The sequence below is a fragment of the Pezoporus occidentalis genome, unplaced genomic scaffold, assembly GCF_034315485.1.
Source record: "Pezoporus occidentalis ecotype Australia unplaced genomic scaffold, CSIRO_AGI_Poc_V1 ctg12, whole genome shotgun sequence".
Taxonomy (NCBI): domain Eukaryota; kingdom Metazoa; phylum Chordata; class Aves; order Psittaciformes; family Psittacidae; genus Pezoporus; species Pezoporus occidentalis.
Genome location: NW_026912994.1, coordinates 4,275,265 through 4,293,903, shown reverse-complemented (window position 1 = coordinate 4,293,903; position 18,639 = coordinate 4,275,265). Strand labels below are relative to the sequence as shown.

The window sequence follows — 18,639 nt, the reverse complement described above, 5'->3', positions numbered from 1 at the left end:
TAGTATTAATCAGATACTTAGTTATAACATGCTCATATTCTTCAGACAGACTGCTATGAAAGAGCTTGCATAGATGAAACTGGAGAGAGGACCAGTCACCAATTTTGCCAACTTCTGTCATATGGACCATGATGTGTTTGTTTGGTTGTTTGCTTGTTTGTTGTTTTTGTTTTTTTTTTTTACCAGAACATCAGCATTTTCACTATTGGACTGTATTATCCTCTAGAAATTCCACAGGCCATAAAATTTTCCATTTTCCTTCTGCTTAAAAAGGAACTATCGCTTGGCCATTTGCTAACTACATCACCAGGAAGGTGACCATGAACAGGAGCTGCTTCTGTTTTCTCATCCATTACTCCCTCCTGTTTTACTCGTGATTGCCTTGTGTATGTTTGGGATAAACTAACAGCTTGGTGAGTGAGCCAAAAATATTCATTGCCAATCTTAATAAAAAAATACTAAAAATTACACAAACAAAATTTTCAAGAAAAATGTCTTCCTGTCTCCCTGAACGTTTTAAACTACTAAATGCTGTGAATAGGAATCGTTCAGAGGTGAGACTGAATAGGATCTTTGTGGGACTGTACCTTCTAGATGTCATCAATGGATGTGATAGTGGGCATGTTTAAAAAATCACTAACGTTAGATGTTACTGCTGAAATGGCACTATACCTTGCAAAAAATATCAGTGTGTTCGATGGGATGCAACACTCTGCTGCAGCCTCTGGCACAATGGCTACTGTAACAGGTCTGTGACTTTTTCATTTCACAGTGCACGGTCTCACTTCAGTGATGATAATTGGGAATTTGCAGTTGCCTACTGGTTTCTTGTATCTACTACATCTCAAACAATAGATCAAGAGTAGCTGAATAACTGTAAGCAGAAGGGATATGATCAAGACAACAACTAAAAAAAAAAGAATAAATGTACACAGAGGATGATATGGCTCCTGGCAGTATTGCTAATTCCAGAAATCTATCTGGAAATCGTCATGGCAGAGTCATTTCATTAGGGATCAGGAAGTTATCTCTGTGCTGGAGCTGCCAGACAACAAAATAGGTTGAAAACAGAGCTTGTCCAGTAGATGAACAGCAGAAAACAATGCAAAAACTGAAACTGATTGTGGAACTGGGTTCAGTCCCCTACAGTTGGCTTCAGCTTCTCCTGTAGCTGGACATACAACTCAGAAGATGGAGTCATGGCATTACTGAAGTCCATAGTCCAGTGCATTCAGTGGGATTCTTTCCATTTACTCCCAAGATCTATCCATGACACTTCATTTTATGGTATACATAAAAGAACTTTTAGCCATAACAAAAATATGCTGTACAAAGGACCATTGCACAGGGAGCTATACTTCCGTTACCTATCATGCAGAATTTATGGAAATAGATTCTTTTAGACCTTCTCAGCATAGAAACACTGGAAAATTACTAAAGTCTGTCTATTTATTCATCTAATTGTGCCTGCCCAACAAAGAGTGAAGCCCTTGCTGTTGCTGTTTTAACCACATCTCTTAATTCTTGTTACAAGAAAAACCAAGTATGTGCTAAAAGATACACTGAAACCTATTTTCAGTTGTAACCGTCTGATGCTGTCAGAAGTCCAGGCTGAACAGCTAAAAAAATCATGGGGTTATAATAAAAGGGAGGAAGCTCTTTAGCCCAGCCTCATGGGGTCAAGATTAATGAAATTCAGAAATCAAGACAGGATTGTTCAAAGCAGCTGTACCAAGAACCAGAGCTTGCTTACCTTCACAGATCAAAACAGAGCAGGGAAAGTAAAAGCTGAACCTGCTAGAGATTTGCAAGCACAAAATCTAAAGACCTGAAGGAAGGGAGGATTTTCTTTTTTAGATGGTACCCCTCTTGGGACCATTTTAAAATCTAATTAGTATTTAGAAAATTGATTATCTGAATGTAATAGGGGACAATGCCTCTGTCTGGATAACAGGGTCAATTTGCATAACAATTAGGTATTGGGAAGCAATGATTTGAGGTTCAAGTCATCAAATAGAAGTTGCAATGACAACAGATACATTTTTTTTATTATTTTCCTGTCTTTCCTTTTCATTTCCTAACCATGTACCAGGTGAAGGAACATTCAAGTCTTCACTGTAAAGGAGAAAAATGTTTCCATTCCTTGCGGTCACATAGACAAAAAGCAAATTAAAAGAACCTATTACATTTCTGCAAGTATATAATTTCAAACCCTGTCTAATACTCAGTTACTACTTAAGCCCCTAGTTTATACTACCCTTGGCTTTTTATTTACCCTTTTTCTTTAGTGTGTTGCTTTGAAAAAGAGTCTTATAACCGTATCATGGCTCAGGAAGCGTTTTTACAAGTTGATGTTTCTTTTCAGTAGTTATCTTATAACCTGTGCTGGCCACTGTGTCTGAAGGTCACGTACATCCCTTCCTAACACTCTTCTGTTTCAACCCTTCTTCTCGTCCCTGTTTTTTATTTCCTTGTTTGTTTGAGTCTCCCTCTGCATGCCAATCAAATTAGAGCCATACAGTTCTTTGTGAGAAGGAAGACAAAGAGCAGAAAGCAGTATTGCTCTTGTGAGCATATTAGCCTGTGGGGCAGCATAACAGTTTTCGGCAACTCTAATTAAGACGTGGCCTGTCGTTACACCAGTATGTAGCCTGGGCCAGCCTGGCATATTTTTGCTTTTATTATTATTGTTTTGATTACTCTGTCAGGGCAGCAGTTGGTGTGGACTGGCTTGGGTATGCTCTGCTGCCCTTCAACGGATGGAAACAATGCTCTTGCGTGGCTTGTTTCTTCACCTCTTTGAGATGTTTCCAGCCACAGCCTTACACAGTTTATTTTTTATAATGGCCAGGAGCCTAGAAATGGAACACATGGGGCAGGTGTGAAAAGAGACCTCTGTCAGTTATTTCCGAAGCTGCCATTGACAAGAAAGTTTACCCTGCTGCCAAGCTGTGAATTAGTTCACTACCAGACTGTGATCACCCAATAAATGCTTGTGCATTGGTGTAATTTTACAGGTGTTAGTGACCAAATGGTGTCTGGGCACAGACATCCCTTCCTAACACTGGCACTACCAATGAACACTCATCATGCTGTAGGGCTTGCTAGTGTTGGTGAAGATGCGATGGGAGGCCAGGCTCCAGCATAACTGGTCCCTGAACGCAAACAGGTGCTCACCTTCCCAACAACGCTACCCTCATACATGGGCCCGAAAACACGCTTGCTGCCCCAAGGCTGAGGTAGAACCATGTTAAGGGGGCGCAAAGGGTCCTGAGCATGGGGACAGAGACACGTAGTTAAATCCCCCTCAGCTGCTAGGTGATCAAGCGAAACCCAGGTGCTATGGATGAGTGTCAGCACCCTGTGGGTCACGAGGCTGATCTCTCAGGTCATAGAGCACTCAGTAGCTGCTTCTCCGTGCCAGTGCGAGGCCTCAGGTCCTCTTGCAAAAGACAAAAAGAGAAGGACGGGCGACCGGCAGCAGAACAGAAGCAAGAGCCCGGCACCAGCGGGTGCCCGCAGGGCGGGAAGAGGCCGTGCGCGGACTCTGCCACCGCGGCCCAGGCGCAGCCGCGGGCACGGGGATAACCCGTGAAGCGCCCAGGGCCGCCGCCCGCGGGCACTGGTGGGTGAGGGTGGGACGGCTCTCCGGAGGTTACGCTTCATGCAGTCAGTCACATGAGCCGCCGGGGAGCCGCGCAACCCCCGCCCTCCTTCCCCCACACCCCTTTGGTCGTGAATGGCACGGCCCGGATGCGCTTGTACGCAGGGAGGGTGCGGGCGAACCATTGAGCGGGGGCGGGGGAACCCGGCAGTCGCTGGCTGGGAACACCTCTTCGCCCGGGCGTTGCGGCGGCGGCAGGGGGGAAGCGGACGTGACAGGCTGAGTGGCCGGGCTCAGGCTGCCGGAGGCGGAGGGCGATGGTCGTCCCCAGGGGACAGGAGTACCAGGCTCCCCAGGAGGTACCGTATCGCCGTTTCCCCCAGCCTCCCTCTCCCCCCGCCCCTCACGTTAGGCTGAGCAGCGTTGGCGAGGCGCGGCCGCCCGCTGTTTCTCCGGCCTCGCTGCCCTGGCTTCCCCGGACTCGCTGCCTGCTCCTTCCCCTCTTCGCCTTCCCGCCGGCTGGTGCTGTGCCGGGAACCCGGGGGTCATGGCTATTGAGCGGGCTCGGCCCTCCGCGCGTGCGGCCCGCGGCCCCGTGAGGGCGGTCCTTCGAGAAGTGGGGAGCCGGGCTCCTATGCGCCCCGTTCCCGCGGGGGGGGTCTGTGGGGCTGTGGGCAGCGCCTGTGTTGGTCACTTCTTGCGCACCATGGCGTTTCCTCGTCCCCACTTGCGAGGTTTTACATATTTCCGAGGGAGAGGAGAGGAGGAGGCTGTCGAAAAGATTTTGGGGAAGAGGATGGTGGTGTGTGGTGTGCGTGCGCGCATCCCTGCAGCCTCGGAGGGGAGACCTGAAGCCCTGTTAGATGTCTCTCTTGTCTGGGTCTGAGTAAGTCATATATATTCTTGGAGCTGTAGGGTTTCATCCTGTAACGTGGGGACAAAAGTGCTTTTACAGTCTTGCTGCGCTGATAAGGCTTTGGAGCACTGAAACTATCTAGGCTGCTCATCAGAGTTTACTTTTTTGTTACTGGTGCACTTTGCTTAAAATTGCATTACCCAAAAAGTGGAATTCCACATGAACTTCTCATGTTTTTGTAAAAAAGTTATAGAAGTGTTAAATTAAGGTGTATGATTTTGTGAACCCTGAAATTGAAACAAGTGTGCAAAAAGGAGAATAAATTGTCTTATAACAATAGTAGCAGTCTGTCTAGCTGGAGGCAAGCAGTAGACCAGGAGTTTGAACAGCGAAAGCAGATTAAAGTATTTAACTGGGTGGAAAAACAGTGTTGTTAAATCCATGTAGAAATGCATTGCCTATTTCTTTAACATCTTTCAAATTAACAACCCAGTTGCTAATGGAAGTAAAGTTTTTCCCTGATGTATGGTTTGTGTTAAGATAAAGTTTGGAAAATATTAATGGAAAGAATGAAAGAGAAACAGTTAATTAGTGTTTTGTTGTTTGTTTGTCAGGTTGAAACAAGAGAAGATGAGGAACAAAACATCAAGTTGACTGAAATTTTGGAACTGTTGGTGGCCGCTGGGTATTTTCGAGCCAGAATCAAAGGGTTATCACCCTTTGATAAGGTGAGACCAGTGCGGTATTTCTTTTAATTTCCTAAGTGTATGAGGATTAGATTTCTTTTGCTGGGTAGTTTAGCAGTTCTAGGTGACTTTAAAGAAGAAGACGCTTGCAACATAAGAGGCTTTTCTATGTAAATAATTCTGCAAATGACCCAGTTTCAGACAGATAGGAACTGCTCAGTCTGAAAAACAATTTTGTGTAACAAGGCCTATTTTAAAGGAGACAACTGGATGCAACTAATTGCTGGTGTGGTTTTTTTAGGGTGTTATGGCCTAAGTTATATATGGGGAGTTTTGCCCCTCTCTCAGCTCCAGTTATAATAGCTAGAAAGACTTGATAATTGGAGATAGAATGGTAATTTTAAAAAGAGATATTAGTAAGAAATGAGGAAATACTTGTCTTGAGAGGTCTGTTTAGGAATGGAAGAGTTAGCCTAGTGAGATTATTTTTGGGCTGGCTTTAAGTATCTTTAGAATGTTATGTACATTAACCTTTCATTGTCCTAGAAAGGAATTACGTGATACTTACAGTGAGCAAAGTTCAGGTCGAAAAGAGACTTCTGAATCATTTGAGTGCTGACTCTTGAGAAATTCCTGAACCAAGGTTTGAAAACACAGAACTGCAGCAACCCTGAAACAGACTCTCTGCTTTCTGCTATTTCTTTGATCATTGCACAGCTGTACTTTTCAGTGCAATTTTAGTTTCTTCAAACTGCTTGGCATTACTGACCTTACCTGCTCAGGAGACTGGGCATAGACACGAAGTAGTTCCAAGGAGACCACCTTAGGATGTAATATTATTGCGTTTATGTGTAGAAATGGATGCATCAGGTGGATACTTGCCTAAATACAATTGCAAAGTTACCTTTTCATGACAATACCCAACCTGTACAATAATGAGAATTGCTGTTGAAAATAATCTAGATGCTAGTGTAAAAGGGGTACTGGTTAACTGTTGCAGAGGGTAATGAGAAGGGTAATGTGTTACAAAACCTTGTATAAAACACCCCAAGTTGCTGTGTGATGTTGGTAATTTATTCCACACTTTAATCCCTATTTCTATGATTGCCTTTGCATACATTTAGGTTAACTTGCATATGTTTATGCAGGCTGTCTTTAAATATTTATGTAATTTATGTAAAGTTGATGAAATGGCTTGGGAGTTTAAATATGCCTAAGTAGCTGTAGGAATAGCGCCTGAAATAGAAATTTCTGCAGAGCTGGTGGTTTTCATTGCAATGTTGATACTATGCCTAGCATTTGGTGTGGCTTATATTAGCAAGCAAAGAATAATAGTAGCAATGGTTATATATAAAAATTAAATATATGAATACAGAAATTATGATCCTTGACAAAATTTTTATACAGTCGCTTTTTAAAGATCATGTAATTTAAGATACTGTTGTGTTTTATCTATTGGTTTGGATTTTTTAATGAAAACTGTGTCAAAACTAGCATAAAGGCAAGAGAGGAATTTAGAATGTCACTAACTGCTGTTTTTTCTATATATGTTTTATCTTGTATATGTGTATTATATGTAGAAGTTGTCTACTTTCTGTGTGTTTTAGTCTCCATGTAAGAATACTGAGAATGGAGAAAGTACTAAGCTGTAGTTTCTGTAATAAATAAAGCCTTTAAGGTGTACCTTGGTTTTACCTCTTCAAATTAAAATGGAACTAACTATGCTGTTGGTCCTTTGGTAGGTGGTAGGTGGCATGACGTGGTGCATCACTACCTGCAGCTTTGATATTGATGTTGATTTATTGTTTCAGGAAAACTCTACTATTGGTCAAAAAATGTAAGTTGGTTAAATGGTAGGTGTGGCTGGGGTTTTTTGTTTTTTTTTTTTTCTTCTTGGAAAAGAAATGGCTGGTGTGGGGGGAAAGTTAGCCAATACTTGCTTGTTTGTAAAAAAAAAAATTTAGTCCAAGTTTCCGGTTTTTCAAGACTACCTATTTGTAAAACACTGCACTTGTTTCTGGATTTCTCAGATTGTAGTTCCACAAACTCTAGAACCAGAAAGAAGCTTATTCCAAAAAAAGACAGTGCTATTTCCCTCTGTGCTGCATGTTCTTATATCCATACTAAGTAGTGAAAGTATTTGTGGGGCTGTACTTTGAACTGGATTGGGAACTGATCCAGATTAAAACCTACAAAAAAAAAATATATAGTTTCAACATGAATCAGTTCCTCTATCCAGTTCTTTATGCAGCTGTACAGATGCTTGTGCTGGCACAAGGGGATGATGCTGAAGCCAAAACAAAGGGCAGAGGGAGACCATGCTGCTGGAAACTGGAGTACAACATTAAAAGATCTTCCTTGACGTCTCTCTCTGCAGTTTTGCTGTGTTATTTACACTTCTGATTTTCCTTTATGGCTTTCCTTTATAGTTGTAGGCATCAGCAAACAATTTAAAGCATGACACTGTTTCTGAAAGAGTTACTGAGGAAGAGTTCCTTCTTTGTGGTGACCCAATGAGACCGTATTTGATTGATTCATTTCTTATGCATGGAATTTGCTCACAAGATAGCTAATTCCTGTATAAGGGAGGTTGTAAATGTTGTTTATGATGAGAAAGGAAATACATTCTAAACTACATTATTGCTTTATACATTTCTGTGACAAAAGAGCCATAATTAAAATTTGCAGGAAATAAGATTAGCCTGTCAAGTTACAGTTACATGAAGAGAGCTTTTTGCTCAATGTAGTTAAAAATAACGTCCTTCTGTGCCTTTTTCTTTAAAGTCATTTAGCATTGGCAAGACTGTAGCACATTATAAATAAAGATTTCTAATAAGAGAATTAAATCATCATAAATGACTAAATACATAAAGCATTAAGTGCACAGAATTAAGTACAGACTAGGATTGAAGGTGGCATTTACAATTGCCAAGTTTTTGTAATTGCCATCTTTGTTACTCTTAGGAACAGCAAGGTAGGAAATAGTTAAGTTGTTCTCAAAATGTTCTTTTTCCAGCTAACTGGATGCAAAACTAGCAAAACAAAAATCAGGCTTCTTTCCCAAAACAGCAACAATGATTTTTTTGTAAATCTAAAGTGTTCTGAGTGGAAGTATAGGCTGTTTTGATGTCCTTAAAATGTTTATATTGGTGGTGGCTCAGTGCTTCTGTGATGTCCTCAAGATAAGGAAAAGTTAGGTTGTATTTTCGCAGTATTATTCTGAAGACATTTTGATGGTGTCCTATTATTTAATTGCTGGGTTGGAAATAAACATGGAAACATGCATTAGGAGAGAATCTTGCATCTATCGCCTTGTAAGAATTATGTCAAGGTTTTTATTTCTCTTTAGAAGTATAATTTTTCAGGCTCTGTTCCTAGACTTTGGTCTGTGCCTCATGTCTTGCTTGCCTTTGTTCTTACAGAATATTAGTTGTACATTGGGCAGTACTGAATGTCACTGAAGTCAGTATTGGGCCAGTTAATTTTTTTTCCTTCATGGAAAAGTAGTTTTAGTTTTTCCAATAAAGTGCTCGTCCTCTGTGCTGACACCTACTTTACAAATGTGTTTGACAATATTGGCAGCAAAGAAATAGAGAAATAGCTTGCCCTATAAGGGATTCAGTGGAAGCAGTCTGATGGTTTTGTAAATGAATCCCTTGTGTTAGGGTAATCCTTTTGCTTTACCAGCTCTTACTTGAGCTGTTAGAACAAGATGATTGCCAGCAAATTCAGTTTTACTCACTTCAAAACTGTGAAGCATACTGTGTATTTAGCTTTTAGGTGCAATATATATTTAACCTCAAAATTTCAGTAGTAACATCAAGGTATATTTTGGGAGTTATGCCAAACAAATTTTTAAGTCCTTCATTTGATTCTGGACTTTCTTTGAGTGCATATCATTTACTTAGTAGAACTGTTCTTAAAGCTAGTGTTTCTTCATGTATGTTATAATATACAAAGGTGTCTGTAGATATATCTAACATAGGTATTATTATCTCACCAGGCATGCAGATCTTAAAATTTTGTGTGCAGTACTATAAATGAAATCACTAGGGGTTTAATCACCACTTCACAGACTAACTATATATATAGTAGAATTAAAATCTATTTTCTAAATGGAAGTTTGATTGCTTTTTGCAGCTGTGTACAGTGGAAGCCACTAGAGGGAACCTTTTAACTTCTAACTGTGTTTGCAAAAATAATTTGTAACTTACAAGAGAAAATGGTAGCGTACATGCGTGTGTTTGTTGTTTTATTGTAGTGCCTTAACCGAAAAAATTGTATCGGTATTGCCAAAAATGAAGTGTCCTCATCGTTTGGAACCACATCAGATCCAGGGACTGGATTTCATTCATATATTTCCTGTTGTACAGGTAATAGTTTTGTGATGTTTCAATACCTTGCTGAAAAAAGCTAAAAAAACTTTGCATAAAGAGCTTAACAAAGATACGTAGTATTACTCGGCTCTTTATTTAACTTTGGAATGAATAATTACAGAGAAGTAGTTTAAATTAATGTTTTTAAAGAATTGAGTGACATTAAGGATGATGGAATTCTTGTATGTTGTTTGATCTACATTTAAGAAAAACACACACCAAGCTTTACGTTTTTTGAAGTGGAGTCAGATTCTGCAAAAATGGAATGCCTGCCTAAAACCCCTAAAATTTAAGCTTGTTTCAGAATCTGATAATCCATTTTGCAACACTGGAAAACAGAACAAATATCTCGCAGTCTGTATTTAAGCTTATGGAGTAAGTTATGCAGATAGTCACTCAATCAAAAGGATATGAATAAGGCAGAAGCCAGCTGAGGTTACTTCTTTAAGATTAATTCATCCTTCATTTGTATCACTCTAAAACTGTATGAGTGGAAAAATAAATTGCTCTGACCTCACTTGGAGTACTGTGTACAGTTCTGGTGTCCTCAACATACATGGAGCTGTTGGAGCAAGTCCAGAGGAGGGCCATGAGGATGATGGTAATGGGACACCACATGAGTGGTGTCCCTCAGGGATCGGTGTTGGGACCGGTCTTGTTCAACATCTTTGTCGGTGACATGGACACTGGGATTGAGTGCGCCCTCAGCAAGTTTGCCAATGACACCAAGCTGTGTGGTTTGTTTGATACGCTGGAGGGAAGGAATGCCATCCAGAGGGACCTTGACATGCTTGTGAGGTGGGCTAATGCCAGCTTTATGTAGTTTAACCATGCCAAGGGCAAGGTCCTGCACCTGGATCAGAGCAATTGCAGGCACAGCTACAGGTTGGGCAGAGAAGATGTTCAGAGCAGTCCTGTGGAGAAGGACTTGGGGGTGTTGGTTGATGAGAAAATGAACATGAGCCGGCTTCAGTGTGGGCTTGCAGCCCAGAAAGCCAACCGTATCCTGGGCTGCATGAAAAGGAGCGTGACCAGCAGGTCGAAGGAGGTGATCCTGCCCCTCTGCTCTGCTCTTGTGAGACCTCACCTGGAGTATTGTGTGCAGTTCTGGTGTTCCAACAGTTCCATGTCCTTTTTATCTTGAGGACAAGTTCAGAGGAGGGCCACGAGGATGATCAGGGGACTGGAGCACCTCCCGTATGAAGACAGGCTGAGGAAGTTGGGGCTGTTCAGACTGGAGAAGAGAAGGCTGCGTGGAGATCTCATAGCAGCCTTCCAGTATCTGAAGGGGGCCTATAGGGGTGCTGGGACTGGACTGTTCATTAGGGACTGTAGTGATAGGACAAGGGGTAATGGGTTCAAACTTAAACAGGGGAAGTTTAGGTTACTGTAAGGGTAGTGAAGCACTGGAACAGTGCCAGCGAACAGAATTCACAAAGGAAGTGGTGAATTCTCCATCCCTGGCAGTGTTCAGGACCAGGTTGGACAGAGTCTTGGGTGATACGGTTCAGTTGTGATGTCGGTGTTGTGGAACGAGATGATCTTAAGGTCCTTTGTAACCCTAACTGTTCTATGATTCTATAATGTGATCCTGTTAACTGTGTGTCAGTTGAGCACCATGAACTGGCCACGTGCATGCTCAAAGGTTTAAGCTAACATGTGATGTGTTCCAGTTATGTGTGGTATCTTGAGAATCCTTGGTATTTCATTATCATTGTTTTGTTTTACTTTCATCAGCACACACAATTTAACTTTGATAAATAGGGAAAATTAAGACTGTTAAGCAAGCTTCTTTTTCATCAAATATCTCCTTACCTCCTGCCTATGAAAGGATCTACCAAGATGTTAATATAAATCCCAGTTCATAAGAAGTGGGAAAATTTCCTGTTGTCTGTTTCTTGTAACGTTTTAGTTAAGGGGCTTCGGAGGAAGCCCAGGGTAAGGGCACTCTCCACATAAAGTTACATGGTATGTACTACTGTTACACAGCTTTCAAGCTGTGCTGAGGCTGACTAAGGTGGAAAGTCTGTATCTTGTTAATGTGAGTTTTTACTTCTAAACTTGTAATTTCCTAAATAATAAAAATCCAGCCCATGTTAATTTCTTGCCCTAGTCACTTGATGGTAATGAATGGTTATATTTATCAAATACAAGATTTCTTTCACAGGAAGAATAATTCTTCTGCTAAAGTGAGAACATGAAATAGTCTCTGACCTGCTTGATCAAAAATCCTTATTTGGGATATTTACCTCTGGAAAGGCAAAACATTAATTCTGAACAGGGAAGAAATCAGCTTCTGGATTTCTCAGGGCATTGACTCTCTGTAGCTGGCCAGTAAATGGTATATCTAACCCAAACTTGGTGAAGAATTCTTGATGAGCTTAGTTTTTCTGTATGTAGAGGATTGTTTTTCGAAACTGTGGCTTTCTGATAGGTCCCCGTAAAGTTCTGCTGGCTTCAGATACCGTTAGTTCCTTATTCATCCCAACTCAAGGAGGCTTTCAAGAAAACTTGTTGGTGTCACTAGTATACTGTCTTCTGAAAAAGACCATAGAAGAGCTGTAATAGACTGACCACACTATGGCATGTAGGATTTATGTATTTGATAATGACATTTTACTCAATTCCCTGTTAAATTCAAAATTTCACTTACTATCTGTAAATTTCAAATCAGTCCCCAAATAATACAGAATCTCTTTCATCTACCTGGCATTGTGTCCCAAAACCTCTTGCACTGTGCAAACTAGAGTGGTGAACATGATGGGAGGAATTAATCCTTCCCTACAGGAAGAATATTAGATTGAGCTGGCTCACTGCCATAGACTGTAGCAGAACTTAAAAAAAAAAAAAAAAAAGTATGTATATATATACACACTAAAAAAAGATTTCAGCAGCCAAAAATGGTGCTGTTCTTACTAGTAAATTCTGCTTATATTCCCGGAGAAAAGAATGTACACAAACTTGTGTTGAGATGTGCTTTGTTAATTACTAGTCTGTGTTTTCTCTCGTTGTCATCATCTTCCCCTCACTTTCCAGGGGTTCATGGTTATAGCAGAGAAGACAGTTGCTGGCTCAAACTTGGATCCTGAGATTGATCTGATCTCTTATGTGACCTCCTGCATGGGCTGTCAACAGCCCACAAGATTTATCTTCTCCAGCATTATTTAAAATGTACTTCAGTCTTTTGTGGCTTTTTGTGTGGTCGTATAGATGTCAGAAGAAGTCTTTTTTTCTTATACGGACATGATTATTCTTGAACATTTCATAGGCTTGAAGATATGTATTTTCATGGTGGAGCTGCCATTTTTGAAAACAGTAAGTGATCTGTAATAGAAAAAAAGAATCATAGGTATGCACATAACCTAGCTATATTGGCTTCTACCTGTTATACAGCCAAGATTAGTGAGATGAGATCATGTTCCAGATGGTGTCTTATGTCAGAGTATAATGAACGACTGATACAAGACAGGTTCAGTATTGGGTCCTGGCACTGAGAGCCAAGAACATTTTCTGTTCAACTTCTAATTGCTTCACATTCCAGTAGAGCTTCAGCCTGTCTCCTCCCACTCAGGCTGATAGAGGTGGGTACTATGAACAGTTCAAGCTTGCTTTGTAGGAGGATGACTGTGACAAAGCCCACAGACTATATAAAAGCCACCTGGAATATCTGTTGTTTTAAAGTATGCTCCCAAGGGCTTCTTTGGAGTAGTGAGAGATGATTGGAATAGGTTGCCCAGAGAGGTTGCGGAGTCTCCTTCCTTGGATGTATTCAAAAGCTGTCTGGACACGATCCTGAGCAGTGTGCTCTAGCTGACCCTTCTTGAGCAGGGAGGTTGGACTAGATGACCTCCGGTGGTCCTTTCCAGCCTCAAGCATTCTGTGACTGTGAACCCTGTATGCATGTAGACACATTTTTGTGTATGTGCTGTAAATGAAATGCTTCCCAGTACTGAGAGATTTCTTATTTATTCAGTATGGCCTGCCCAGTAGGACTACAAGATCAATAGCTTTTAAAGTACAGTAGAGTTTTGAGGTTTTTCGAATGTAGAAGAAGATGTATGTTGTGCAGACTGGTACAACTGAATTCCTGGTCTGGTTAGTTGTGAAGTATGCTGCCTATTCCATGGTACAGATGAAAAGAAAAAGCCAGAAAATTAACATTTCTTTGTTTCATGAACTACTGTGTATTTTTCTATATTACGTATTACTCTGTATTTTCATATTTACATTATTTTTTATATTAACATTATTAATGTTTAACGAGTAATAATACTATTGCTAATATAACTACTTAGTGTGATGAAATGTACTTTTTAAAAACATACTTTTAGCTTAAGTAGTAGATATCTTCTGCTAGAATGTAAGTTTCATGCAACTCAGAGTTTTGGGAGGGCACTTTAGGTTTTGGGTTTTTTTGAGGGTACATCTTGTGGGTTTTTCCCTTTTTTAAAGATGCAGGCTAAAAGAATAATGTTTAAAGTGGCCCACGTCCGTTTCTATTCCACAGATACTCTCCATTTTTGGAGATGAATTTTTTGGAATGAATTTATTGAAGATACAAATACTTGGATTACAGTAATTCATTTGGCAAAATTCCAGTGAATTTTGTTTATGCTTGAGAAGATTTCGTATGTTTTTGTTTCTAAATGATTTTGTCAACTAAGAATTCCTAATAGCTGAAATTCACAATAGAATTTTCTTTCCATACTTACTAAAACAAAAATAATAAGAATGCAAAAAGCAAGTCAGTATATGAGAAGTTACTGTGCAAGCTAAAAAAGGGGAAATCATGCAACAAAATAAGTAATTTTGCAATACACTATTTACAAATAACATTTAGAAAAGTGGTTTCTGGGGGTGATACCAAGCTTTGCTCTAATGAGTTTATAAGGGAAGGCAGTTTGTTCTTCTTTGGACTATTGAATCCCACTGTGGTGTGAACAGTATGGCTCATTGAGGTTTGTATGGTTTGCTGTTGTCCAGCAAGAGGAAGGGTATTTAGAGTTTTAAATGTAAAACCGGTTATAAGAAAAAACGTGGTTTCTTAGCTTATGCTTTATTTTTAGTACATTGAAGAGCAAATATGAAGTTTATGAAATAGCTAATACTGAAGCACTTTGTTAGTAGATCTCTGAATTACCATGTTTACAAATAAATGTTCTTGTTTGTGTGCTTAAAATGTGCCTTTAGCTTTTATCATACAAAAGAATTAAAACCAATTATGCAGTAGTTTGATGTTTGCTCCTGTTAGTTCCCCCCCCCTTTCAATTGATACAAACTTTCTTTTTTTCCAGTGGCTAGTAAAACGTGCAATAGAAACAAGGGAAGAAATGGGAGATTATATCCGTTCTTACTCAATATCACAGTTTCAAAAAACTCATAGACTACCTGAGGTAAGATTAAACCAGTTCTTGTTTCTGTTATGTCAGATGCTTAGGTGCAGTACCAGCTTCACAGCTCTGACATCAGCCCAGTATACCAAGTCTGCCTTTGCTTTTGTTTTCATAATCAGTTTTAGAGGAATCCATGTAGAAATTCAAAATGTTCTGAGAGAGAGTTCATAGATACTGGTTAACTTTTGCTTTATAGTTGCCTTAGTTTTTCTGCAATATTTGGTACTTTTCTGTCAGTCTGACATGCCAGGTAGGTTGCTTCTGGAGTGGATATAGAGCTCTGTGCAGTATATACAGCCTGTGTGACTGGAGCTATGTTGCCTGAAATGTGTTTGAAAACACCTGGCATGCTGTGAAGAAGCTGATCAAGCTAAATGAGAATTGATGTGATGTCAGTTTTCTCCAACTTGGGTTTTGTTTTAGACTGTTCAAAGTCAGCTCCTTTCTGCCTGTATCCAAACCCTAAAATTTGTTCTTGAAAACTAGATTCCTAAAAATCTTCATTCAAAAACTGAATTTGAGGAAAGACAGAGGGACAGGTTTGGGTTAAAAGGAAATACATTTGTCTCTTTAAAATGTAATTGCCAGAGGAGTGATAGGTAGAGTTTTATCTAAAAGTGTAGTGGTAAGAGTAATTTTACACCATTTGTGATACCATAATAACATTCCTTCTAATAGTCAGATACTACCTGTTTTGAAATTACATGCTTAGAACAGTGTTGTGATCCTTTCTTCTTACTATTCTGCAGTAATGATACAAGTTTCCTTGGTGTAGGAGAAGGGCTAGAATGAGCTTGGGTTTGTGCTTTTAGTGCAAAGTCACCAGTTCTGTTCATGCATATCCCAAGGCAATTCCATATTTAAAACCTAGGACGTAAGTTTTGTTTCTAGTTCAGTAACAGCATTAAAGGTAGATGTACTTAGTGCTGAGAAAGACAGCTGGATTTTATTAGCTTTGGGTGGTTTAGATAATATTTTTTTTATTGTTTTTAATGCTTAGAAACTGAAATAAGAGTAGGGGAAATTTTTCTTTTCCACATTAAATCCAGCCTAAGTTCATTTCTTCACAGTGTAGGAATTATTTGAGACTGGCAGTGGGCTGGCGTTGCATTTGTGTCAGGTACTTTATAAGCAGTAAGCAGAAAGACTGTATTTCTGGATAGAGTTTTAAACATCTACCACCCATCTGATGAGGGAAGTAAATAAATTTCTGTGTTAGAGGAAACCACTAACATTTCACCAGATAATTTGGTTAGAAGCTATTTGGCAGTTTAGTTTGCTAAACTCATTACAGTGTCTGAGATTTAGTCTCCATTCCTGGTATTTTTAATCACCTCCATTAATGTCTTGCAGGATGGTGAATTTATGCAAAGAAAAGAGAAGGCTATCAAAGCTGTCACTGATATATTTGTAAGTATTTTAGATTTTTATGATCGATAAACTAATGGGTTTAGTTAAGAAATGGTGGTGGTAAATTCTTTTTAATGCAGCGAGTCCTAGGTTTTCTCATGATGAGGCCCCAGTTAAGTTACATGTCAAGCTTCATATTTAAATCAGATCTCAAATACCAGCATATCAGAAAACCTGTTAGGTGTGCACTGTATGAATATATAATCTGTATCAACAGTCTGCAGAGATAATGTGGAGTTCCATGTGCTCAAACAAAAGCCACAAAGTGGCTTATAAGCTGTTAAACCCTCAGCAGACTCTTTGTTCTGAAGCTATCAGCAGTTGGACTGTTTGTCTTTAACAAAATAGCAGTGATCTCAATTAAAATGTCTGCATTTCAGGACTTGTCGTTTCGTTTTTACTCCTTGTAATTAGTAGTGGAAATACCCTACTTTGAAAATACTTTCTTCAAGTAGCACATGTTGGTTGGGAAATGTGGTATCACCTCTTGTGATTCCCTAATATATGGGAAATGTTCTACCTCTTCAGATGCATTTCTTCTAAATCTTGAATAAACATTTTGTATTTTTTTTTGGACGCTTGTTCATGAACACTGCAGGGAGTAACATTTAAAATACGTAGACTGTAGCACTGAGTTCAGATGCGTAGCTACCACGTGATAAATTCTCAGGCCATCATTTCAGAAGGTATGAGAAATCTTGGTGAGTTTTGAACGGGATACTTCCAAGGCTATTCAGTAGATAGGAAACCCCATGCTTCTGAGAAAATCAATGCTACCTGAGTCAGCAGTGTGCCATTGTGCACGAGAAAGTCAATGGTACCCCAGGCTGCTTCAGGAAGAGCATTGCCAGCAGGTCAAGTGAGGTAATCCTCCGTCTCTACTCAGCCCTGGTGAGGCCTCATCTGGAGTATTGCATCTAGTTCTGGGCTCCCCAGTACAGCAGAGATAAGGAGCTCCTGGAGCAAGTCCAATGAGAAGCCACTAGAATGATTAAGGGTCTGGAGCATCTTTCATATGAGGAAAGGCTGAGGGAGCTGGGCCTGTTCAGCCCAGAGAAGAGAAGGGTCAGGGTGTACAGATACTTGCACACGTACAATACATGTAAGTATCCTAAGGGAAAGTGTCAAGAGGATGAGGCCAGACTCTTCTTGGTGGTGCCAGAGAACAGGACAAGAGGCAGTGAGTATAAAATGAAATTTGAGGTTCCACCTGAACTGTGAGGGTGACTGAGTGTTGGAATAGGTTGTCCAGAAAGGTTGTGGGGTCTCCTTCCTTCCCTGGAGATAGGCAAGATCTGTCTGGACACGATCCTGAGCAGTGTGTTCTAGGTGACCTGTCTTGAGTCTGGAGGTTGGACTAGATGACCTTCGGTGGTCCTTTCCAACTTCAACCATTATGTAGTTCTGTAACTTCAGATAGCTCTAGCTAGACACCCTGCACTCTTCATCCGTGGAATAGGTGTTAAGTGTCAATATAAGAAGTTGTATGATAGCTTACATAACAGACCAGACAAGTCATCTCACTCTTTTGTCATGTTTTCGAGGTAGCTGGTTTTTCATATTAATGACGTGAGTGCTATTGAACCTAATATGTGGTTGAATTACAGTGTATGTTTATAGAAAAAAACATTGCTATGAAAGTCTCCAGGTGATGACCAATGCAAATCCCTTGTTAATCTATTTGTGTAATTACTCTTGCTTTTAAATTTTCAATTACAATCTCTGAGTGTTGTTCCCCATGGTTTGGTTGGTTTTTTTAATTATTAGCAGATATTGAGCGAATCTTCTGCTCCAGCCAGCAATACATGTCTTCCTAGTGAGATCTGTTTTCTGTTTTACAAGTTAGCTTCCCTTGTGAATGGCTATTATTGTTCTGTTTGTGCACCTTTATAACCCTTTAAATTGAGAGAGAATGCAAATCTATGTAAGAAAGCAAATTCCAAATGTGTGTTGGATCAATTAGCACTTGAAATTCATTGAGCATCTGCTTATTTTCAACTTTCAGAATAATTGTCCTAATTTTTGAAGTGATTAAAATGTGTCCATTTTCTACGTGCATTGTCTTTAATAGCATCACGGATTCTGTGTCCAAGTGGCTGATATCAACCTTGTAACTGAAGAGACAAAGTATTAACAATGCTGTTATGAGACATCAGTACCTAGAATTTTTGGTGTAATTTGAAAGCATACAGAAGATACTTGATTAACACTGATGAAGGGATCCCTGTATTATTAATGCATTTATTTGTGAGACCTTTTCTGAAAAGAAGGAATGCAATCTACTTTGAGTTTGCAGTTATGTAGTAAACGTCGG

General features: G+C 39.9%; 1 protein-coding gene across 1 annotated transcript in view; it reads left to right on the top strand.

Moving 5' to 3' along the window:
- The first annotated feature begins 3,688 nt into the window (after positions 1-3,688).
- The window catches only part of CCDC93 (coiled-coil domain containing 93), a 52,043-nt gene continuing 37,092 nt past the window's right edge, over positions 3,689-18,639 (top strand). The window contains exons 1-6 of the mRNA XM_062606309.1: positions 3,689-3,963; positions 5,075-5,188; positions 6,889-6,983; positions 9,408-9,519; positions 14,817-14,915; positions 16,269-16,325. Coding sequence (XP_062462293.1) covers positions 3,922-3,963; positions 5,075-5,188; positions 6,889-6,983; positions 9,408-9,519; positions 14,817-14,915; positions 16,269-16,325 — 519 coding nt within the window. The 5' untranslated portion in view covers positions 3,689-3,921. The remainder of the gene's footprint in view (positions 3,964-5,074; positions 5,189-6,888; positions 6,984-9,407; positions 9,520-14,816; positions 14,916-16,268; positions 16,326-18,639) is intronic.